This window comes from Chlamydotis macqueenii, chromosome 4 (assembly GCF_036417535.1).
Source record: "Chlamydotis macqueenii isolate bChlMac1 chromosome 4, bChlMac1.mat, whole genome shotgun sequence".
NCBI classification, from domain to species: Eukaryota; Metazoa; Chordata; class Aves; order Otidiformes; family Otididae; genus Chlamydotis; species Chlamydotis macqueenii.
The window spans coordinates 13,785,623-13,806,146 of record NC_141559.1 but is presented as its reverse complement, the minus strand read 5'-3'; the positions used below and the strand labels follow the sequence as shown (position 1 = coordinate 13,806,146).

The window sequence follows — 20,524 nt, the reverse complement described above, 5'->3', positions numbered from 1 at the left end:
ATCAGGGGCTGATATGGGCTGCAGTAGCACTTTTTGTGGAATAAAAGAGAGCTCTTGACTTCAAACTTGCATCAGTTGGCAAGTCCAGCTCCCAGCATGAGCTTGGGCTGTGGGGAGCCTCCAGTTCTGGTGGCATGGGGCAGCAGGTGAGCTGGGAACATGTTGAGTTGCTCTTGTCCCTGCAGGCTTCTGCTGCCAGCCCCAGGTGAGGGCAGCGATACTTTGACGTGTTCAGGTTGTGAAGCCATGTGGGGAATCTGTGACTGAAAGTATTTCTGTTCTCAATGCGGAGTTTGGAGGGGCTTCCCTGACAGACTCATGACCCTGCAAAATGTGCTATGATAAGTGTATGTGAAGTGTTGGATGGAGGGATGCTGACTGCAGCACATCTCCCTTTCTGCAGTGCTTATAGCAGTATTGTCTGGATGCCCCTCAGCAGTGCTGGAAATCTGTGTTTATGTCAACCCATGAAACACATTTTACGTATCGCACAGAGATCTGTTTCTAGAAACACGGTGTGTAACTGATTCCAGTTGAAACCTTCACCGGATCCATCTGACTTACCTCTTGGTGAGCAGGAGAAAAGGGAGCCTTGTTGTTACTATTTTGCATTTAGGTGATCGCCAGTGTCACTTAAGGTTTCTTTTCTCTCTCTCTTGTCTGATAGGCCTAGAAGATGTTGTAGCAATAATGATTCCTGAACCCAAAGGAAAAGAGATAGTGAGCCTCCTGGAGAGGAACATTACTGTGATGATGTACATAACCATCGGGACACGCAACTTGCAGAAGTACGTCAGCCGGACCTCTGTGGTGTTCGTCTCCATCTCCTTCATTGTGCTGATGATCATCTCGCTGGCATGGCTGGTCTTCTATTACATCCAGCGATTCCGCTACGCAAATGCCAGAGACAGAAATCAGGTGAGCAGTGCTGGAATGGCTGTTCGTGTTTCCAAAAAATCACCATGGAGTTCAGCTTGAAAGTAAATGTTGAGGAAATTGTGAATGTGTTGTAAAAAAGACAAAACTAAAAACAAGAAAGTGAAAAGAATAGGGATATAAAAATGCCTGTGTTTGGGAAAAGCTAAGACTTCTGTCAGTATAGTTGGGATTCAGGAAGAAAAGAAATTAATAAATATAGTGTATGTATATTATGAGGTTTTTTCTCCTGTGCAAAACACACAAGAAAGTTGATAATGTCTATTAGTGAAAAGAATGCCTTGGTGTATATAGCCAAGTGGCATAGAAATGTGTATAGCTAATGACCCTTTATCAAAATGATGACTGAAATAGTGAGGTATGTGAATGTCTGTGTGTGAAACAAGGGTTCATGATAAGTGAAGAAAAAAAAAAAGAACAGAAAACGTTTTCATTTTAATACTTCTTTAGAAGGGTCTTGGGCTTGAAGGGCAAACATGGCCCTGTTCATTTGACAATGATGACTGAACATGTAAGAGCTGTAGCCATAGCCACCGATGTTATTAAACCATTGTTTTAGGTTTTGGCATCTCTTCCAAACCCCCTGAAAGAGAGACAAAACCTGTAGAGCTGGAGGGAGGTCAAGAGCGGTGGGAATGAGCCATAGGTCCTCAAGCCCTCTGAATTTATAAAGCACAGTGCGTCTTTATGGTAGTTCAGCAATGAATAATAATAGCAATGATAATAATAAATTTAATCTTTTCTCATCTGGATGCAACTATCTCGGCATCAGCAGAACTGTGAAGCTGAGGCTTCTACATTTCATTCTAATGGTACTATAGAAAATGTTATCAATGTGTGAAATCTGAGGAGATAATGATTTTGCTGCAGGGAAAAAAATGCGCTGTAATTCAGAGATGTTTCTGGACCCTTAATAAATTACTGTCAGGGCAGGGGGAGGGTTGCCTTGCTTGCTCTGTAGAAAAAGTAAAACCGAGAGTGTTAGTCATCATGGTGTAGAGAAAAGTACTGCCACACACTCTGTAATGTGTACTTCATGTATAGGGATCCCTCACCCTTCCCCCTTGAAATTCAGACATTCCCTGAGATAGAGAGCAGCTGCTCTGTATTTACAGACAGAAAGAATGTATTTTCCTTTTAAACATACAGTATGAAATTTTGGATAGCAAGAATGAGACTATCCCAGCTGGAATTTGAACATCACTGGCAGCGGATTTGCTGTGACTGTAACGGCTGTGGTAATTTTTAGATGCTTTGGCTGCGAAGCACATGTGTACCTAATTTATGTATGTGAGTACCGTAAGTGTGCTTTCAATCAAGTAATTATACAGGCAGATTAGCGGCATAATTAGACATACATAAACATGAAACCCAGCAAAATGAGAAGCTCATTCAGGTACTGTGATATAGTTTGATTTATATGTTCACGCAGATTTCCTGTTTAGCATTTTCTTTCCTAGGTTTGAATGAGACTTAATGAGTGCACAAGCAGTTGTCCTGTGCAGAGGTTTTAATACTTTTGTTGTTATACTAGTTTTATTCTTCAGAAGAATAAGAAAGCATGCCTCCTAAGCAATTAATTATTATTAAATTTTTGCTGAAGCTGTAATAATGATACTTTCTTCATCCAGTTTTGCCTGGCATCTCCTCTAATCTCTTTATTAGCTCTTTTCATATGAAAAATGGTAGTGATACACAGACAAAGCTCGACCGCTTATGTTAATGAGTTGCTGTGATTTCATTTTTTTCTTTTAGTCCTGGCTATGGAACATGATGATGTAGGTAGTTCAGAAGAGCTCATCTTGCTCTTGCCCTTTCCATGAGGGTTCTTCTCTGTTTTCCCTGAAGTTCTGCTTGTTTGTTTGTTTGTTTTTTAACTTTGACGCGTTTTCTTGTAGCACAAGGATGGGATCAAAGTTCTATTTAACATCTTGGATATTCAGATGTATACAAGAAAAACTGTTTGTGTTGCTTTGCTGGAATGAGATGCTTTTGTCATTGGGCTCAAAAGCTTTTGCCATGTATCTGTTTGTATGAAGTTATTGTGCTTACTTGTTGGAAAACCTTACATGTGTTGTAAGCACCTTCATTCCTAGCCAACTTTAGAAAAGATGTTTCCTTCTATTTGTATTTGATGTACTCAGGCTAAAGTTTAGCCAAAGGTTGAAATGTTTGGCTAAACAGAGCATGAGATGAAGGGGGAGCTAGCTGGACTGTTCAGAGAGTTGTGCTATCCGTTCCTACCCTGCAATATGGTAAAGTCTAACTGTGCAGACTGACTGCCCTGTTCTGAACGGGTGAAAAACTGCGACCCATTTAAAATTAAAAATAAAAAAATAAAAAAAAAAGAGAATTTAAAATCTTAGATTCATTTTGACATTGAAACGGTTTAAAATCCCACAGTTTTAAAACAAGGGCTTGTGAGGGCCTATGTTTTCTGTGTCAGATAAGAACCTACGCCTACCTCTTTGTTAACCTCTGTCATGTATGCCCTTCCTAGGTTTGGCTGATACTGGAGTTGCTACTAGGAGCAGTTCAGCCTCCTCTGGACTGGTAGTCTGGGCCGTGTGCTGAGGGAATGGGACAATGTGGTTGACTGCAAAATATGATTGGCAGAAAAAAAAGCCATTATCTCCAAGTAGGAGGGGTGTTGCACTGCTACCAAGATTTGTGAACATCTTTCCTTCGTCACTCCAAGTTTCTCTAAGTCACCTTCCGTATCGTCTCTTCCAAGCTGACCCATTGCAACTATGTCTTCCTTTCATGAAAAACATTGTGTGCCCTTTGGTCAAGCCTCATAACCACCTTTGCCTCCTTGTCCTCTTTTATACAGGGACCCTCCTTTTCAGGTCCACTTCCCTTCTTGCACATGGCATAAGTTGCTGATCAAGCAGTAAACCCAAAAGGAATTTATTTAATTATCCATCAAGAAAGCAACGAATCCAGCTAGTGAGAGAGGCAGCTAGAAAGACTGAAGAATCTCCTGGAATAATTTCCTGTGACTTCCCAGTGAGATGAAACCTGGACATACAGCATGTACATCTTCAGCCACTACTCTTTGTGTGCAAAATCAAGGTTCACGTGCCAGAAGGAGGACACAGTTCACTCCAGTTAGGTGCCTGATTTTAGTGAGTGGAGAATCAGGACTTCAGGGATTCTTGCTGAACGGCCTCGCCTGTTTGTCCCAACTTGACTGGGAATTAATGCAGTGGAGCGCAAAACTGTCTTCCGTTACGCATAGATTTATGCACCTGCAGCTACAGATATGGTTAGATTTCAATTTTTATTTTAATAAATGTAATTTTTAAGGGTATCTCTAGCACAAACAACTGTAGGGTACATGTGGAAGTAGAAGATAGGTAGCAATATTCACAAGAATAAAAATCCAAGGCCTCCTCTTTTTTTCCCACCCTACAAGATGTCCAGGAAGCGGTTGCTCTGATGATACGCCCTTTGATATGAAGAAGATAAATTTGTGTAAGGAAAGCGTAGGCAGTCTCCTTCCTCAGCAACTTGTTCTCAGAGCCCTCCTAAAGATGAGAGTGTTTATCTGTGAAAGATTGTGGGAATTGTTTGCATTAAGAGACGTCAGGTTGCAGAGCTAATTGAAGGCAGTTTGGAATTACATGACAAGTTAAGTCCTGGAGATAATTCAGCAAAATGTGACTTGCTGTCTCAGCCGTGTAACAGCCAGGACACAGGCCTAAAAAGAAAAAAAAAAAAAAAAAAAAAAAACCCGACCCTTTCAGTGTGTCAGATTTCATATTTCACCAGTAATAGTGAATCATCTTTTTGTCATCTGTGAGACATGAGATGGGAAGGTGGCGAAGGGATGGTGTTTAAGTGCCAGACCAGTTGACCATATTTCTTTTATGTCATTTCTTCCCATTGGTTTCTTGTTAAGAAGTTGTTTTCTGTTAAGTCATTTTGAAACCAGCTGGGCTCCCTGTGTTTTGCAAGACAGTGAAAGCCAAAGCAGGCTGGGGCTAAGAAGGGTCCTGTGTGTCCTGAGTTAATCTTTAGTGAAGGATCTACTTTAGTATGTGGCTGGCAGGATGTAGAGGGGCAAGCAATTATCTGAGAAGGAAGACTGCTTTGAATGAGAGGTTTGGGCCATTGAATAGAGACATTAATCTTTGAAGGAGTCTTGGGAAGATGCTTCCCATGATGGAGTATGCAAACTTTATCTGTGTTGCAGGAGATGTGTCTGATACCTTGTCTTGATGGTGCACTTCATTCTGCGCAAGGCACAAGGCAGTCTCTTCCCTGCAAAGATGTTATTTTAGTAAGGCCACTGAGAGAGAAGCACTTACTGTAATTTCTCTTCCACGACATCTACAGTCGTTTACTTCTTCAGAAGCAGACAAGCAATGCTTTCCACGCTACTGTCCTTTCTTTTTAACCAGTGTCACCATCTCCACAAGACCACTGCATACTTAACTCCTTCTAGTCCAGTACTGAACATTGCAGCGTTGCTAATGAGATTATGAGATTTATGACTGTAAATCTCTAAGCCTCACTTTAAACCCTTAAACTATTGTAATGCCTCTTATCTTTTAGGGGAAATAATTGTGATAGCATGCCTTTCATTCAAATGGAAGAATCCTTTGAAAGTACTACTTTATTCCAAGATATTCCTGTTCCTTCAAAAACTAGATTATTCTCATTTGCATGTAAGCCATGAACTTGTCTATTTAAGATAGAGAAGAGAAAGCAAACATGAAAACAGGCAGATCAAAGATGTACATGAATCTTTAATCTTGTCCTTTCCCCTTGAAGAACGTGCGAAAAAGAACGAAGACATTTCATTAGTTTAAGTAATAATAATGATAAAAAGGAATCACAAGCAATTCATGTAGCAGGACATAATGGCTCTTGTCTTGCTGTATGTTATCACTCTGTCTTTGATTTACATTAAAGAAACAAATAGCTGGCAAGAAATGTTTTCAAATGTCATCTCATCCCTTTATTTAAGGGAGACTGAGAAAAATGTACCACAGAAAAGGTGTTGCATAACTACAAGATGCACCCTCACGTGTAATAATTAGTTGTGCTGGAAAGCTCATACGTAAATCTCATATGATAGCCAAGATTGTTTTCACCTCTTTAGCCAGATCTGAAATTGCTCTCTGCTTTCAGTATTGCATGCTTTTTGTCAGTCTTCCATGTCTTTCCAATTCAATAAGCTTACTCTCGAAATTTAATTCAGTGATTTTAATTGAATCTGAAGAACAAAGTGGTAATTTATTAATTGTATCTGTCTGGTGATTAGGTCTCAGTTTACAAACTACATCCAGCTTCCTTCCATTTTTGGTGTCATGCTCTCGCCCCCTCTAGCTGGAAACCCTCCCCACTGAGAGGCCCTTCTGGACTCCCGCACAGGGAGTGTTCCCAGCCCAAAGAGTTGAATGTCTTCTGAGTCACCAAAGCTCCTAAGTCTCCCTCCTATCTAACAACACATGGCTGGAAATATGGATGGGGAGGGGAGGTGAAAGAAGAGTTTAAGTCATTTATTGGTGGCAAATTGGGATGCACTGTATCATGAACTCCTAAAAAACTGATGAGAAGGCATCGGAGTAGGTGTTGCTGCATCAAACTGTACAAGAGACACATGGGAAAAAACTGGAGGGGGCCCAGAGGAGGGTCCCCAGTATGATCTGGGGACAGGAGCACACAACATCTGAGCAGAGGCGGAGGGAGCTTGGCTTGCTAAGCCGGGAGTAGAGCAGAGAAGGAGGAGGAGGAAGGGCTCTGCTTGCAGCCTTCAGCTGTGTAATGGGTGGTTGGAGAGGAGGCAGAGTCAGGCTTTTCTCGGAGGTGCAGAGAGAAAGAATAAGGGCAATGGTCACAAATAACAATAAGGGAAATTCCATTTGTATCTTTAAAAAAAAAATAAACTTGAGAGTCACTGAGCGCTGGAACAAATTATCTACAGAGGTTGTGAAATCTCCTTTCCTGGAGATATTAAAAACTTGACTGGACACAGCTCTGACTTTGAAGTTGACCCAGCCTTGAGCAAGGGGTGAGAGTATATGACCTCTCAAAGACTTTTCCAGCCTGTGAGTCTGTCTTCAGATCTCATTGTTAGGTTAGCAGGAGTGAGTAGCCAAATGCTTGGAGCACTGATACAGTCGCAACCTCAATAGCACAGGGTGCAGAAGTACCTCTGCCCTGAGCAGTGATTGTATAAACTGCCCCATGACGTTACCAGTCTCTTGCAAGAGGCAGACATCTCCACCTTCAGCGCTTGAGAACAGGGTGTTTTGCGTTAGGCTGTTACTGCATACTTCAGTCCTGAGTGGCTGTGGCCCTGGCAGCACAGGAACAGCGTTTTGGAAGTAATGGCAAAACAGTCAGAAACATGGCGTGGTAGGCAATTCACGGCCCGCTGAAGGGAAAGATAGAAAGGCAAAGAACAAGCGAGTGGTTATGTATGGATAGGATCTTACTGCAGGACCATATTCTGTGTTACCTGTAAGAAACTGCAGATGCTTTCACCTTGTTTTTATGCCTTCCATTATGCTTCTATAAACTAGGCAGCTCTGTATTGCAGGAAGAGAGAACAGCGGAGACAGTTATTCATGGGTTTTGTGGTTAACAAATTAACAGCTCACTTTCAGCGCTTACATCTTGCTGAAGATCATGAGGTAGTTCTGGAACAACATAAGAATAAAGACCTTCTGAATGTTAGTTCCAGTGTTCATTCTGCTTACTACCCCAGGCCTCATTTAATAATCTGGTTTTTTTTACAACTGTCATTAAAAAAAGTGAGAGAAGAAGTAGGATACACAAACAGTGGACTTGTTACATACACTGCTACTCACTGGAATAGTAAAGGTGCTGTAGGGTAGCATCATGATGGGCTGTCCTGGAACTCCATTAGAGTAGCTCTGCCTCATTGGCCGCGGGTTAACAGCATGCCTGGAATACCTACTGTGCCCTTATTCTGAATAATAGCATGACTGACCTCATCTGTTTATATTTATACAGCACTGTCCTGCTTCATGTACAGTCATTTCAGATTATTAAGAAGCCTAGGGAGAAAAAAGGTGATGATTTTTGCATGAAGAGGTACTCTTTGCTTAAGAGCAAATTTTGTCTTACAGCGCCGGCTTGGAGATGCTGCAAAGAAAGCAATCAGCAAGCTGCAAGTCAGGACAATCAGGAAAGGTGATAAGGTAATTTTTCAAATTGCTCATTACCAAATGAAACTCTGTGCTGGGGATTCCTTCAGACCACTGGGACAATGAGGCAGAGCAGAAATGGTAATTGCTTATTTAGCTGCTATGTGTCCTTCAGGCAGGGGAGGAATACTGGTAAGCAATTTACAGATGGAATGGAGTAGAGAGAGAAGGTGATTCTGTGAAGGTGCAGAAAATCTTGAAAGTTAAAACATGCTGACTGAATCTGCATGCTTCCCAGGGCAGGTTTCCAACTGAAACGTGTTGGAAAATCTGACTTGCTTGTCTTGAAATGCATTGCTGGATTTGCGGCATGCATCAGTGACCATTTTAGTTTGTCACTCAGGCTCTTGTATGAAGAGATTAGCTGACAAAGTAAAAAAATGGAAATGATGAATGTTCTCTTTCCTGTAGGAAACTGAGCCAGACTTTGATAACTGCGCTGTTTGTATTGAAGGCTACAAGCCCAATGATGTTGTCAGAATTTTGCCTTGCAGGTAAGTTGAAGGTGCTTTTAGCTCTGATAGTCTCTCTACTTCTAGACAAGCTCTGTTGTCACAGTATCATGCTGATGAGATTGCCAGAGAGCTTTGAGAGGGAAGGATGAGTTTATCAATTTGATTTATTCAAAATCTGTTGTGTAAAGATATCTGAAATGCCTCTTTATTCAACTTGATGTGAAAGTAGTATTAATGGTGGTGAGAACCTGAGTTTAGCATGACAGTCAGAAATTTTGTCTGGTCTGGACCTATAAAAGTCTTCAGTAGAATTTTTAAACTAAAAGTTTTGATTCCTGTATGTTGTTCACTGGTTGTGTATAAGTCCAGGATAACTCCCTTAGAAGAACTTGACCCTGACTTCAAGGTGTGCCCTGTGCACAGGAGCCAGGGATAGAGCAGGCTCCTGTTCCCCATGGAGCCACTACTGTTGCTTGTCCTGGGCCGTGTCCAGGCACTGAGAAAGGCATGACTTCTATAAGAAAGAAAAACCCATCCATAAAAAGAGATATGGACTTGTTCTTCCTCTTTTCTTCCCCTTACGTGAACATGCCCTGTGCAGCACATACACTTGCAGTGATGTCACACAGGAGTGCAGCCTCTTGCCGCCCGTAACAGCTGTATTCATCAATCTGTGCCATTGTATTGTCATCTGTGAAGTGTTAGCTAACGAAGGATTTCTCTGAGGAAATAAATTTCTTCGGAACTTTCGTAGGAACAGCGGTTCCCCTAGGAGAGCAAGAGCAAGTGTTTAATTTCCCTCAAAATAGAAATTTCAAGTGCTGCACATAGAGAGCAGAGATTTTTTTTTTTTTTTTTTAAATAAGAGTTTCTTTTCCTGCAGAGATGTTCACTGGCTTGAGAAACTGAAATATTTGTTTCTTCTCCTGCTATGTTGTAGATAGCAGGAAAGTTCCTAGTAGATACTTGACTGCTACAAGCTGTCCATTTCTGTTTTTTCATGTGACTCACTGAATCTGTTTACTGCCATCACTAAATGGCAAACAAAAACCAACAGATTAATCATAAATTTGACCTACTGTAAATCCCCCACAATGACAAATTGCATGTGAACTCTTTTTTTCTGTGAACAGGCACAAACGCATCACTGCATAAAGCAGAAATATAGAAAAATTAGAAATTACCAGAAAATGTGGACCTTGGTTTGATTTCAACCCTGTTTTCATAGAAGCATAACAAAGCTTGGAAATTTTGCATGATAGTGACAGTTAGTTTTTGGAGGTAGTTACACAACAGCAAAAAGTGTGTCTAAGCTCTAGCTTTCACTTGTGTCTCGCCTCATAATTCAGTGAGGCTCCAGTCAGACTTTGTCATCCACAGTGTTGAGCTAAGCAGAGTGAATAGGAAACACATAGTTAACAGGTGATGTTCAGTTCTTGGCTGACTTAAAAGGTTGCCTAAAAAATGACTCATGTTCAAAGGTTAGCAGCAGCAGAACTGTCTTGTAAAATACTCACAGTTTGAGCCTCAGCAGTTTTGAATTATAAAAACTCAAAGATCTTTCTCAAGCTGCTTCACAAACCCTGGCTTTCCTGCTACACAAGTTGTGAGGGCAGTGTTTTACACATTGGCATGGGTTTGGACTTCCAAAACAGGAAATGGTACTCATGATTCTTTCTGCTGTTGTCAGTCTCATCTCCTCATCAAAAAAAAAAAAAATTATTTTTTTTCTCTGTTAAGTAAGTAGGAGAGCGTTACTTCTTGGTAAAGACCTACAGACTCTCTAAGTTTCTTCCTCCAGCATCCTCAGTTAAACTGTGTGCAGTTTCTAGTATGGGAACCTCATTAGACTACTGTTTAGTAAGAGGCTGGCATTTCACCAAGCCTTACAGAAGCCAGCACCGTGTAACACCAGTGCTGGCTGACCTTAGTGTTTCTATCCAGGAGGTGCTCAAGATGTAGAACTTTTTACCTGCAAAGACAAATACGGTCCCAGAGCTGCATGTGAAAGATGCTGCTTTGTCCTGCAGGCATGACTGGGAAAACCACTGCTAGCAGGCACACTCTCTATAAAGCCCTGTATGTCTTGAAATTTCTTTTTAAGGCTGGTGGAGCCTGAATCTCCTCAGAAATTGGTGCCAAAAGTGGATGAGCTTTGAAGTAATGGATACGTATTTACTTACACTGTTTCCCCAAATGTCCTCTGGTTTCTGTTGGCAGAGAGCAGGCACTGGGATAGGCTATTGTCACGTATCCCAGTCTGGAAAGCTAGGAGGAGAATTCCAGTTAACTTGTGCTTCTCCCTCTCTGTCCTCTCTAGCCAGCTCCCACAACTGACTGTATTAATAAACTGCACTCTACAGAATGTATTAAATAAATAAGGACTGACACTTGGTTAAAAAAAATGTTGACTTGCAGCTGGTTTTATGTTTAATGGTAGCAAGCATCACTGAAGTTGTCTTTGAGGGCACTGACACATCATCAAATATAACCAAGTTCCTTGTTCCCAGAATGACATATCTTGTCATAGCCCTAGTTCCTTCTGCTTGTCCTCCATCTCTAGCTTCAAAATGCCTTCGTCTTTTCTACTCTGTCTTTAGAAAAGTTACTGGCACTGCTGCTCCCATTGCCTGCCTTTTACTAAACTTTTACTAACTTTACTAAACAGAGCGGCAAGACAATTCTTTCAACCTCATCTCTGCTGAGTTCTTCATAAGCTCTTTTTTTGGTTGTTTCGTTTCTTCCGCCAATAAATGCTCTTTCTGACCCCATTCCAAGTACATTCCCTCCCGCTGAACCTTCACTCCATGAACAACTGTAATTTTAGAGACAGCTTCACTCCTCCTTTTTATTAGCTTCCTGTGAAAATTATTTAGTCACATGCATTCTTCTCTTTGATTCCTTCCTCGCACTTACCCTCATCATCATTTTCTTTTGTCCTTCCTTTTTCCTCAAAAATAAACAAATAATACCATACCCTCAAAAGGTATGGTGCACCCTCAAAAATCCCAGACTTTCTCGTTTGGATGCTACAGTGCTGCTCAGTCTCTCACCAAAACCCTTCTCAATCCTCTGCTCCAGCCCTGTGTCTCATCCAGGCAACTGATGCTCTTACTCAGGGTCCTTCCCTGCTTTTGCCTCCTTTTCTCTTAGCTCACGGTTTTCTTCTGAGAAAAATTACGTGGCTGCTAGGTTTGTTTGCATGCTGCTTGGAAAGTTGGGACTAGGAGTAGAAGGTGGGAGGAGAACGGTTTCCCTTAACCTAGAAAAAAAGCTTCTCAAAATTGTTGGCAAGCTGAAAGCTTTACAATAGTTTTACAACAATCAAATTATTATTATAATTTTGGGCTGAGCCCGAAATGAAGTATTTTTTTTTCTTGTATGATTAAAATTGCAGCTTTAAAGAAAACTTAAATACATTCCAAACAAAAGTAATCTCCAATTAATAAATAGGAAGTGCTATTTAGATAATAGTAAATTAATGTTTTGGGGTTTTGAGGTTCTTTTCTTTCTTTGTGCTCTGTGCGCTTTACACAGCCACATGCAGTCACAGAGTCGCAGAAGAGTGCAGGAGGGATCCCAGGAGGCCAGCACCTTTGGAACGGCACAGCGGCACTGGCCGTACACGTGTCATTCTTGGGAGTTTTTTCCAACACACTCTACAATCTCCTGGGATGAAGACTGCAAATTCCCCTGATAATTTCTTGCAGTACTTTGCTACCCTGATTGTGGTGAAGCCTTTTCCTGTTGTGTAACCTGGATCTCACTTGCTGCAGTTTAAACACATCATTGTGTCTCTTGTCCCTAGGAGAGGTGAAGAGCAGTTGTTTCCTTTCTCCATATGGAAGCCTTTGTTTTGCATCGGGGTTGTTACAACATCTCCTCTCCTCTCACCATCCTCTCTCTCAACTAATGAATTACAGTTCTTTTGAGAAACTTTTCAACCTTTTTCAACTTTTCAAATCAAAATAGTTTTGCAATGCATGTGGTTGCACACAACAGGAAAAAAAAAAAAGAAAAACATATTTTTTTCGAACTCTGACTTTCATTGTCAAAGCCACATCCCAAGCCTGGGCTTGAAACATCTCTCTTACTGTCTCGCTGCATGGGTCATTATTTCTGAACTCATCCACAATGCCTCTGTCCTCTCCTTCCTTTTAAAGCTTGCATCAGTCAAGAGGGAGAGGGGTTTTTGTGGCAGTTGATGTTTTTACATCTTTGTCTTACCATGCTTCAGTGAAATATTGCAGATGCTCTCTATTCTTACTTTGTGCTGACTCTTATTTTGCCTGAATTTGGGTGATAAACTTATCAGGACATCAAACAATTCACAGTTTGTTGAAAGCTATAAGCATGTATATCATGCTGTAGCTAATAATGAATAAAATAAACTTTAAAATCCAAATCTGCCACCTCACTTCTCTGCACAAATGTTTACATGTTCGAAAACAGATATTATGATACATTTATAACACAATATATTTAATTGTATGATGTGGTGCAAAAAATTAAAAATGCAACTCTTCATCTGATTTTCAGTAACATTCCATTTTTCTGTAGATTTCTGTCAAGCAGACAGATTCTTTCTGTTGTACATTCTAAATCAGAAATTAATAGAGCCATAATACACTGTGTTAATTTAGTATTGAGAAGTGCAAAGTGACATGATCTGTCATGTATTTGAATTACTCAGCATTGGTAGGATTTCTTTTAGAATATTGGTTTTTGAAGCCAATTTTAGAAACACTGAATTTCAATTTTTAAAGTTTTTAAGCCATGAAAATGCCAAGTTTTCGGTGATTAACAAATATTATGAAATGCAGTAATATGAACCACAGCTTGACTGAGGCTTGCGAAGCTTGAACTTGAAAACAAAAGGAGACTTTCTAGTCTGTGGTAAAATGGCTTGATAGAAGTTAAGTGTTTTTAATCTGAAACAGATTTTGGAACTCTGTTTTTTTTCAAGAGAATAATAAATATCTCAGATTTTTTAAATGCAATGATTCTTTTGGCACAAATGTGCTTCAGATGTTTGCAGTTCAACATACTCGTTTATGAATTTGAGTACGTAATTAAAGAAAACCAATCACTACCAAGAATTTTATAACTATGTCTTGCTTTTCAGCTATTTGAAATTGACTTTCAGTACCCTCTGTGAATTAACACACCCAAGGAATTCTGTTGGTTAGACTTCTAAATGTAAAATTACACATGCCTGAGGGTTGTATCTGTATGCTTTCACCTGTTCAGAGCGCAGGCCTGAGGATGTGCTGAGTATGTCCCTCCTGAGGTAAAAGGAAGGAGTTACATAGGACAGAGACTGAAATTTGGTGCATTGTGTTTTTACCTAGTAAAGCGAGTCTTGTTTTGAAGGAGAGCTGTGAACTTTAGTAGCTTCAGTCAAGCAGTGGTTTAAACTTCAGGTATCGTGCTACTTCATTTGTGTTAATCATGTTGACGTACAGGATCAGATGAGGTTTGACAAAGTTTGGTGTTGCAGCTAGCTGGTATAATTAGACTAGGTCAAACTTCCAAGAACAGATTTGCCCTTTCCCATAGTTGTGTGAAGTCAGACCAAGCACAGGAATGTGATAATTTGCCATGTAGCTTTATTTCACAAAGGACGTGTTTCTTCTAGTAGTGAGAAAAAAAAATGTTGTGGTGAAAAGAATAAGATTCTGATATTTCGCACCGTTTTGGCTTTGAATTTCTAGTGTTATTCAGGACTGAAGCTGGCTAATAAGCCAGACAGCTAATATGTGGGCCGATACCGTGTTAGTAAGAGCCAGAGTTGCAAATCAATCCTGGTGCAAGTGCACCTCAGTATCTTCCATCAAGTTGAAAGGCTGTGTGTATCTTGTGTGAGAGAGGCCACCACTCAGCACAGCAGCTGATCCATTCAGCTGGACACGTACCACTTAAATACTTAAAATTATTTTAGTGTGTTAAGTGATTCTAGCTTTCTTACAGATTTGTGTTTCCTCGTGGAGGCTGGTATGTGCCCTGCTCCAGGCACAGCCCTGGGCGCCTGTGAGCTGTGTCCACCTGCAGTTAGGTGGTGGGTTTGCATGGCTGCGCTGTACGAGCGATGCACATGGGGCAGCGAGAGCGCAGGGACTCGCGGGCTGGGGACTGCGCAAATGTGAAAGTTCAAGCAGACTGAAACGTGACTTTCAGGGTCTGCCAAGTAAAATGCGAGACACCTGTTGCAAGCCTTAGAAAGGAAATTTAGAGTTGATCTATATCATATTTCAAAACAAGCAAATTATTCTTAGTTTGCACCTCTTGGAGCAAGACTGTGGATGTATATCGAGCCTCATATTTCAGAGTAAAATGCCCTTTTTCAATTTTGCTGAAGTTATTGAGTTAGATTAAGCATTTGAACTAAGATCTCTTCCAACTGAACTGTTCTGTTCTATTCAGTTAATTAATTTTAAAAGATTTTTAGGAAGGCACGTCAATTTTCAGTTTCCTACATGCCAGTGTAATTTCTGAGGCCATGTGCATGCTAGGAGACTTTCCTCTTTTTCTTCAGGAGGAGTGGGGCTGAACAAACCTCACTGCCTTGGGCTGAGCCCCAACTCCTCTACTTGGCCAACTCAACAGCTTTTCTTAAATCCCAAGCCCCACATTCCTGCGTTTTGTAACATTTGTTCACTGTCACCACAGGGTAACAGGATGTGCTCGCAAGAGAAAATGCAATCTGTCAGGTATATGCACTAAATATCTCTATATCCAATCTCAGTTTGTGTCAGGCAAAGCTAGACAAGCTCTCAGTTCCTCCACCTGGATAATGTTTAGGAAAAGTGGCTCCATCAGCCACAGGGCTCAGGTAGTTGCTTTGTGGTCACTTCAGATCGAGCACAGGATTAGCAACAACCGCTTCAGGGCAGGAATTGTTTAGGAGCTCACTCTGATGGGCAACTTCTAAAGAGCAAGAACGTCAGGGAGGATGTTTGAAAAAGCATCATCCTATTTTTTTTTTGTTTAAATCAAAGTAGGAATTTTTAAAATTCACTTTATTTCCTCGTGCCTGAATCATAAAAAAATACCAAACTGATGGCTTCACATTTAAATTATACGTAATCAGGTTTGTCTGTAGAACCATCAGGAAACACTAATGTGATTTTTACCTCTACCAGCAAGCAGGTTTTGTTTACTGACAGCCTTTAACATTTAAATAATATGGGTTTTGCTGATGCATTTTCTGTAGTTTTCCTAATTCTCTAATTACATACATGTCTCCTTTTCCAAACTCAGTTGAGTGACACTGCACATGTGCATGAGATGCTGGAGAAATAATTTTAGTCTTGTGCACACAGGATGTAGTTTTGCAGTCCTTGCAGAGGTCACAAACCACACCATTTGAAATACTCTCACTTTATTCACAAGAAGCATCTGGTACTAAGTGGTAAATTGTGCTGTGGTGGATTTGAATTACAATATCCTGGTTTTCATTGCAGGCATCTTTTCCACAAGTCCTGTGTAGACCCCTGGCTGCTAGACCATCGTACCTGTCCGATGTGTAAAATGAATATTCTAAAAGCTCTAGGGATCCCGGTAAGCACGTCGCAGAGCAGCCGGTCGGGGCAGAAGGGAAACACCAGCTACTTGGGTATATCCCTAGCCTTTTGCCTGTCTGTTCCCATCCTACTCTTCTTGCATGTTATTGATTTATTAATTGATTTATTATGGGGAGTACAAGCTGAAGTGCCTGATTCTACCTCTCTCCTGCACCCCACTTTTATTAGCAAGGAAGAGTGTGTGTATGGGGGTTGGTTGGGTGTTGGGGTTTGTGTGTCTGTGGTTGCCTGCTTTGTGGAGGAGAGAATTGTGTACTGGTGTTTTGGTGGATTTACACATTTCTTTCACAGGGATTTTTTTTGTGTTCTAACGCAAGACTGAATTTATCTTTAATCATGCTCTCAGTTTAAATGTCAAAGCAGAAGGTCTGCAAATAAAATTTTTCCTGCTGTACTAGTTGAGGACAACTAATTGCTCATTCTGGGGAGCAAAATCTTTCTTGTGTCAGATTTCTCTTAAAGTCTATCTATCACAAGCCCTGTACTCCTAATTCCAATGAGAGAGTATTTCTCCCAGTGTGGTGGACCGCATGACATACAAGAAATTGTTAAGCCCTTTGTTTTGGGGACATTCAGATGTGGCTAGAAGCTGCCAAAGGAATTGGTCTTTTTAGGTTGCATGTTTACATTCAGATAATGCATATCTTGTCTGCTGTACAGTTTCCTAACCACAGCTATGGGAGAGATCAGGGGCTTCACCAGGAAGAAGTGAGTCACTTTCTCACGCTGTGCGAGGCTTGCCACGTGGTAGTGAAGTTCAGTGCTGAAACACCACTGGTTGATGGGTTAACAGGTGCTGTAAATACCCTCCTCAGTTACAGATGGTGACATGCCAGCACACATATGAAAGAGCTATATAAAGTGAAACAGCTCATGTGAACATATTAGGGGAGCTGATGTAGCCATTCCCCAGGCATTCATTTTCATGGAGACTAGGAAGCCAAGCAGGTTGCTGCAGAAGATTGATGTTTTGGCTGAAGGAGGCAGATATTTTGATCAACCTAATACAATGCAAGCTAAAAACATGCAATGAGAAAAATGAAGTAGAGTATTGTAGTTACAGTAATGTGTCATTACAGTTGGGCTACTTTTTTCTGCTAAGTATGTATATTATCTTTAGAATATTAAAATATTATAGAACTATTAAATCAAGTATTTGAGATGTCAGGAAAGACCAGAATGAAGGCTTGCTATGCCATTCTCTGTACCTAGGCTTAAGTAGAGAAATGTTTCCCCAGGTTCCGTATCTCAGTTCACAGGCCTGCCAATGAGCAGTTACCTGGAATTTTGACACCTCTTTTCCATACCCAATGTATTGTTCCATGGATTTCTTCTGCATCATGCAGAACCACACGCTTTCTGCTCTCACACTGGTCCATTCACGTTTTTGCCCAAGCATTTCATTAACACACTCTTCATCCAGCTTCACAATCAGGGGATACAGACAAATCAGACCTCTGCTTTTTGGAGGCTTGCAGTTAGATGCTAGGGTCTTTCCAGAAAGTTTAGTAGCATTAGTATTTGCATCCAGAATACAGCTCTCACTGACTTCGCTGGCAGCTGCTGAAGGCTAAGCGTGTCCGCAGGCTGTCTGAGGCAGGGTGCATTCAGGGAAAGGGAAAACATGCCCCAGGGTCATGTGTGAAGGTTTTGGTTTACATGACTGGCTTTTACTACTTATGACCAGCTCTGTGGTGGCAGGTATAGAATCTAATTGCCAGAAAAAATTAGAAGTGCCATTCAGTTTCCTCAGCCATCATTTCTCTTCTCCCAGCTCCCTGTCTCATTCTCTCAGCACTGTGTAGCAGAAGGGGGGTCCATCCTGCTCCCCTCACTGAGAGTTTTCTGTGGAAATAATTGTACTGGGCATGTCATTAAAGGTGCTACTGTAACCAACATAAACAACTGGGTCAAATTAAGATTTCAGAATCAGCCTTAGTGCTAGTCTGGCTTAACACTAAAAATCAAGAGCTTGAATGTAAAGTTCCACTAGCCAAGTTTGTTTAGAGGATTTTATTGTATGAATTTCTGTAAAAAATTTCCTGAGGTCGTTTTAAGACAACGAAGTGAAAACGGCTCGCTCCATCATTTGGAGGAAGCATACTGGCTCCACCCGCATGGGTCATCGGTTAGATTCATGGAGGGAGAGCTGCATGCTAGAGCCTTGCCCCTCGAGGTGACCTACAGTAGGAGCTGTTGTCCATGGGAACAGGGAGCAGATGGTAGCCTTCCCATCAGGCGTTTCCTTTAGCTGACAGCAAAGGAAGTGGGAGTCTTAAGAGCATCTAGTAGCTTGGGGGTTCCTATACCGCTATCAGTTGCTCCTCTTCCTCTTTTTTTTTTTCTGCCTTCTCTTTCTAAAATATGCCTCTACTCCTGCTTCTCCCACTCCTACCTCGTGCCTTTTTCTGCTTCTCCTCTGCATAATCCCTCCTTCCCAGACGTTGTCCTTTTGAGCTGCTGTGGCTGCTCGTGTTCCCTGCTCAGCTCGCAGGACCTGTTCTCTACCCGCACAGAAATTGTGCGTCCTCACCCTTCTCGCTGCCTGGCACCAGCTGAGGGCAGCCCGGGATGGGCATTGGTCCTGTGGGGATATTGATATTTTCAGAGGCTCGTAGCTTAGCCAGATGTCAGTAGGCTGTTGTGGGAAAGGACATTTCCCTGGAAGAAGCTGTAAAGCTCTAGGGCTTCTCAGTGAGAGGTGGCAAACATTTCTCTAGAGTGGATAAAGCAAAATGCCATTCCCTAACCACATTTTGAGTCTTGCTGAGCCATCTTAGCTGAAATTTCCACGCACAGAAAAGCAGCCTTAGGCAGGCAACAGTCTCTGATGAGTGACTTGAGCACAGATTTGCCAAAGTCCTTTTGCAGGCTTTTACAATGGGAGGAATGAGGAAATCTTACCATAGACAAGGCTAATATGTTTCTTTTTTCCTGCCAGCTGCATCTTTGTCCTGTGGTTGTTATTAAAGAGCTGGCTTGTGTGACTGTGGATATATTCTGCTTCATTTAGCAGGAAGACTCAAGATTTTCCAGGAAATGATTGGTTAAAACCCAGACATCTAAACGCTTCAATTCTATTCACATCTAAACTCTCCATTTACTTTGTAACAGAGACTTCAAATGTTATCTGCCCTAAAACCAGATTTCCCAGGCTGCCGTGAGGCACCAAAATGACTGCACTCGTTTTCACGGTGGCTGAGCACCCTAGCATCTCCACTGTTCACTGTGGCTCTCTGCAGCTCCAGAGGGTTATTAGCTAACTATCTATCAGCAAACGGTTGGAGTAACCTTTTCGTCTGTCTCTTTGCTGGTCTCTTTGCTCGGACTCTACCTCTTTTGGCTGTAATACTTTAAGTGAATTATTGTGAAAGTTTCTTTCACTTTCAAAGTGCTACATTGCTATGGGGATGATCATATCACATAAAATAATTTCCCTCTGCTTCTCCCTCTTTTCTACAAATATCTGCTGGATATGCAGACAGCTGCATTTTTGGCAGCAGATTGGATGACTTGAAGCTATTCACTAAGAGCCTTAGCCAAGCCCTCAGAAGTCAATACAAAGCCTTCCCTTGACTTTAGTGGAATCGTGCCCTCAAAGCACTTACATGCAAGGAATGAGTGAAACCAATGAAATTAAACTTAGCAAATGTATCTGGGTCACTCTAACAGCAGAAGCCATAATGTATTTTTTTTTTTATCAGTATTTCATATCATTAGTTTTATAGTATGCTGCTTAGTTTGGGGTATTTTTTCCAACTAAAATGATTCAGGAATAAAGGGATTAATTATATCAAGTAATGCTATTTTTGCATCTTTAATGTTTTACTTTCAATTATAATCCCCCATTTTTTAAAGGTTTAAAAGTTAGTGATAAAACCTCATTCTAGGAATAACTGGAATCAGAAAAGGTCAGACAACTGATCCCCTGAAGAAAAACTTGAAATAGCTTTTCCTAGAGCAGAAAGGAAAAAAACAGTTTTGTTTTTTTTCCTTTAAGATACACTGCCATCACAGCCAAATTTAAGTTAAAAATGAAAATCTGAAAGCATTTGTTATAGCAGCTAAGGGTGAGGGAAAGAGTGATAGATCTCAGGAATTATTCTGGATCCAAGTCCTGCCGATAAATGATTGGTATGTCACTTAGGAAAGTACAAGTTCAATGAGTTTCATTAAAACCTGGTATAGCTGAGCGTGCCTTTATCCCAGTTCTGAGGAGCTCTCGCCGGTTGTGCATTAGACTGGAGCCAGACAACAACAACTCTAATTTTTATCCCAAACTTCAGTTTGTGTATACAAGTCACCTGAGGATTGTTTAAAATGCCTGCCTTTTTCATTAGGACCATTTGTGAGGAAATATTTATGA

At 41.1% G+C, this 20,524-nt stretch overlaps 1 protein-coding gene across 1 annotated transcript in view; it reads left to right on the top strand.

Moving 5' to 3' along the window:
* RNF150 (ring finger protein 150) overlaps nucleotides 1-20,524 on the top strand; it is a 115,865-nt gene that overhangs the window by 66,810 nt on the left and 28,531 nt on the right. The window contains exons 2-5 of the mRNA XM_086746735.1: nucleotides 668-918; nucleotides 8,043-8,114; nucleotides 8,532-8,614; nucleotides 16,039-16,135. Of these exons, the coding sequence (XP_086602861.1) occupies nucleotides 668-918; nucleotides 8,043-8,114; nucleotides 8,532-8,614; nucleotides 16,039-16,135 (503 nt within the window). The remainder of the gene's footprint in view (nucleotides 1-667; nucleotides 919-8,042; nucleotides 8,115-8,531; nucleotides 8,615-16,038; nucleotides 16,136-20,524) is intronic.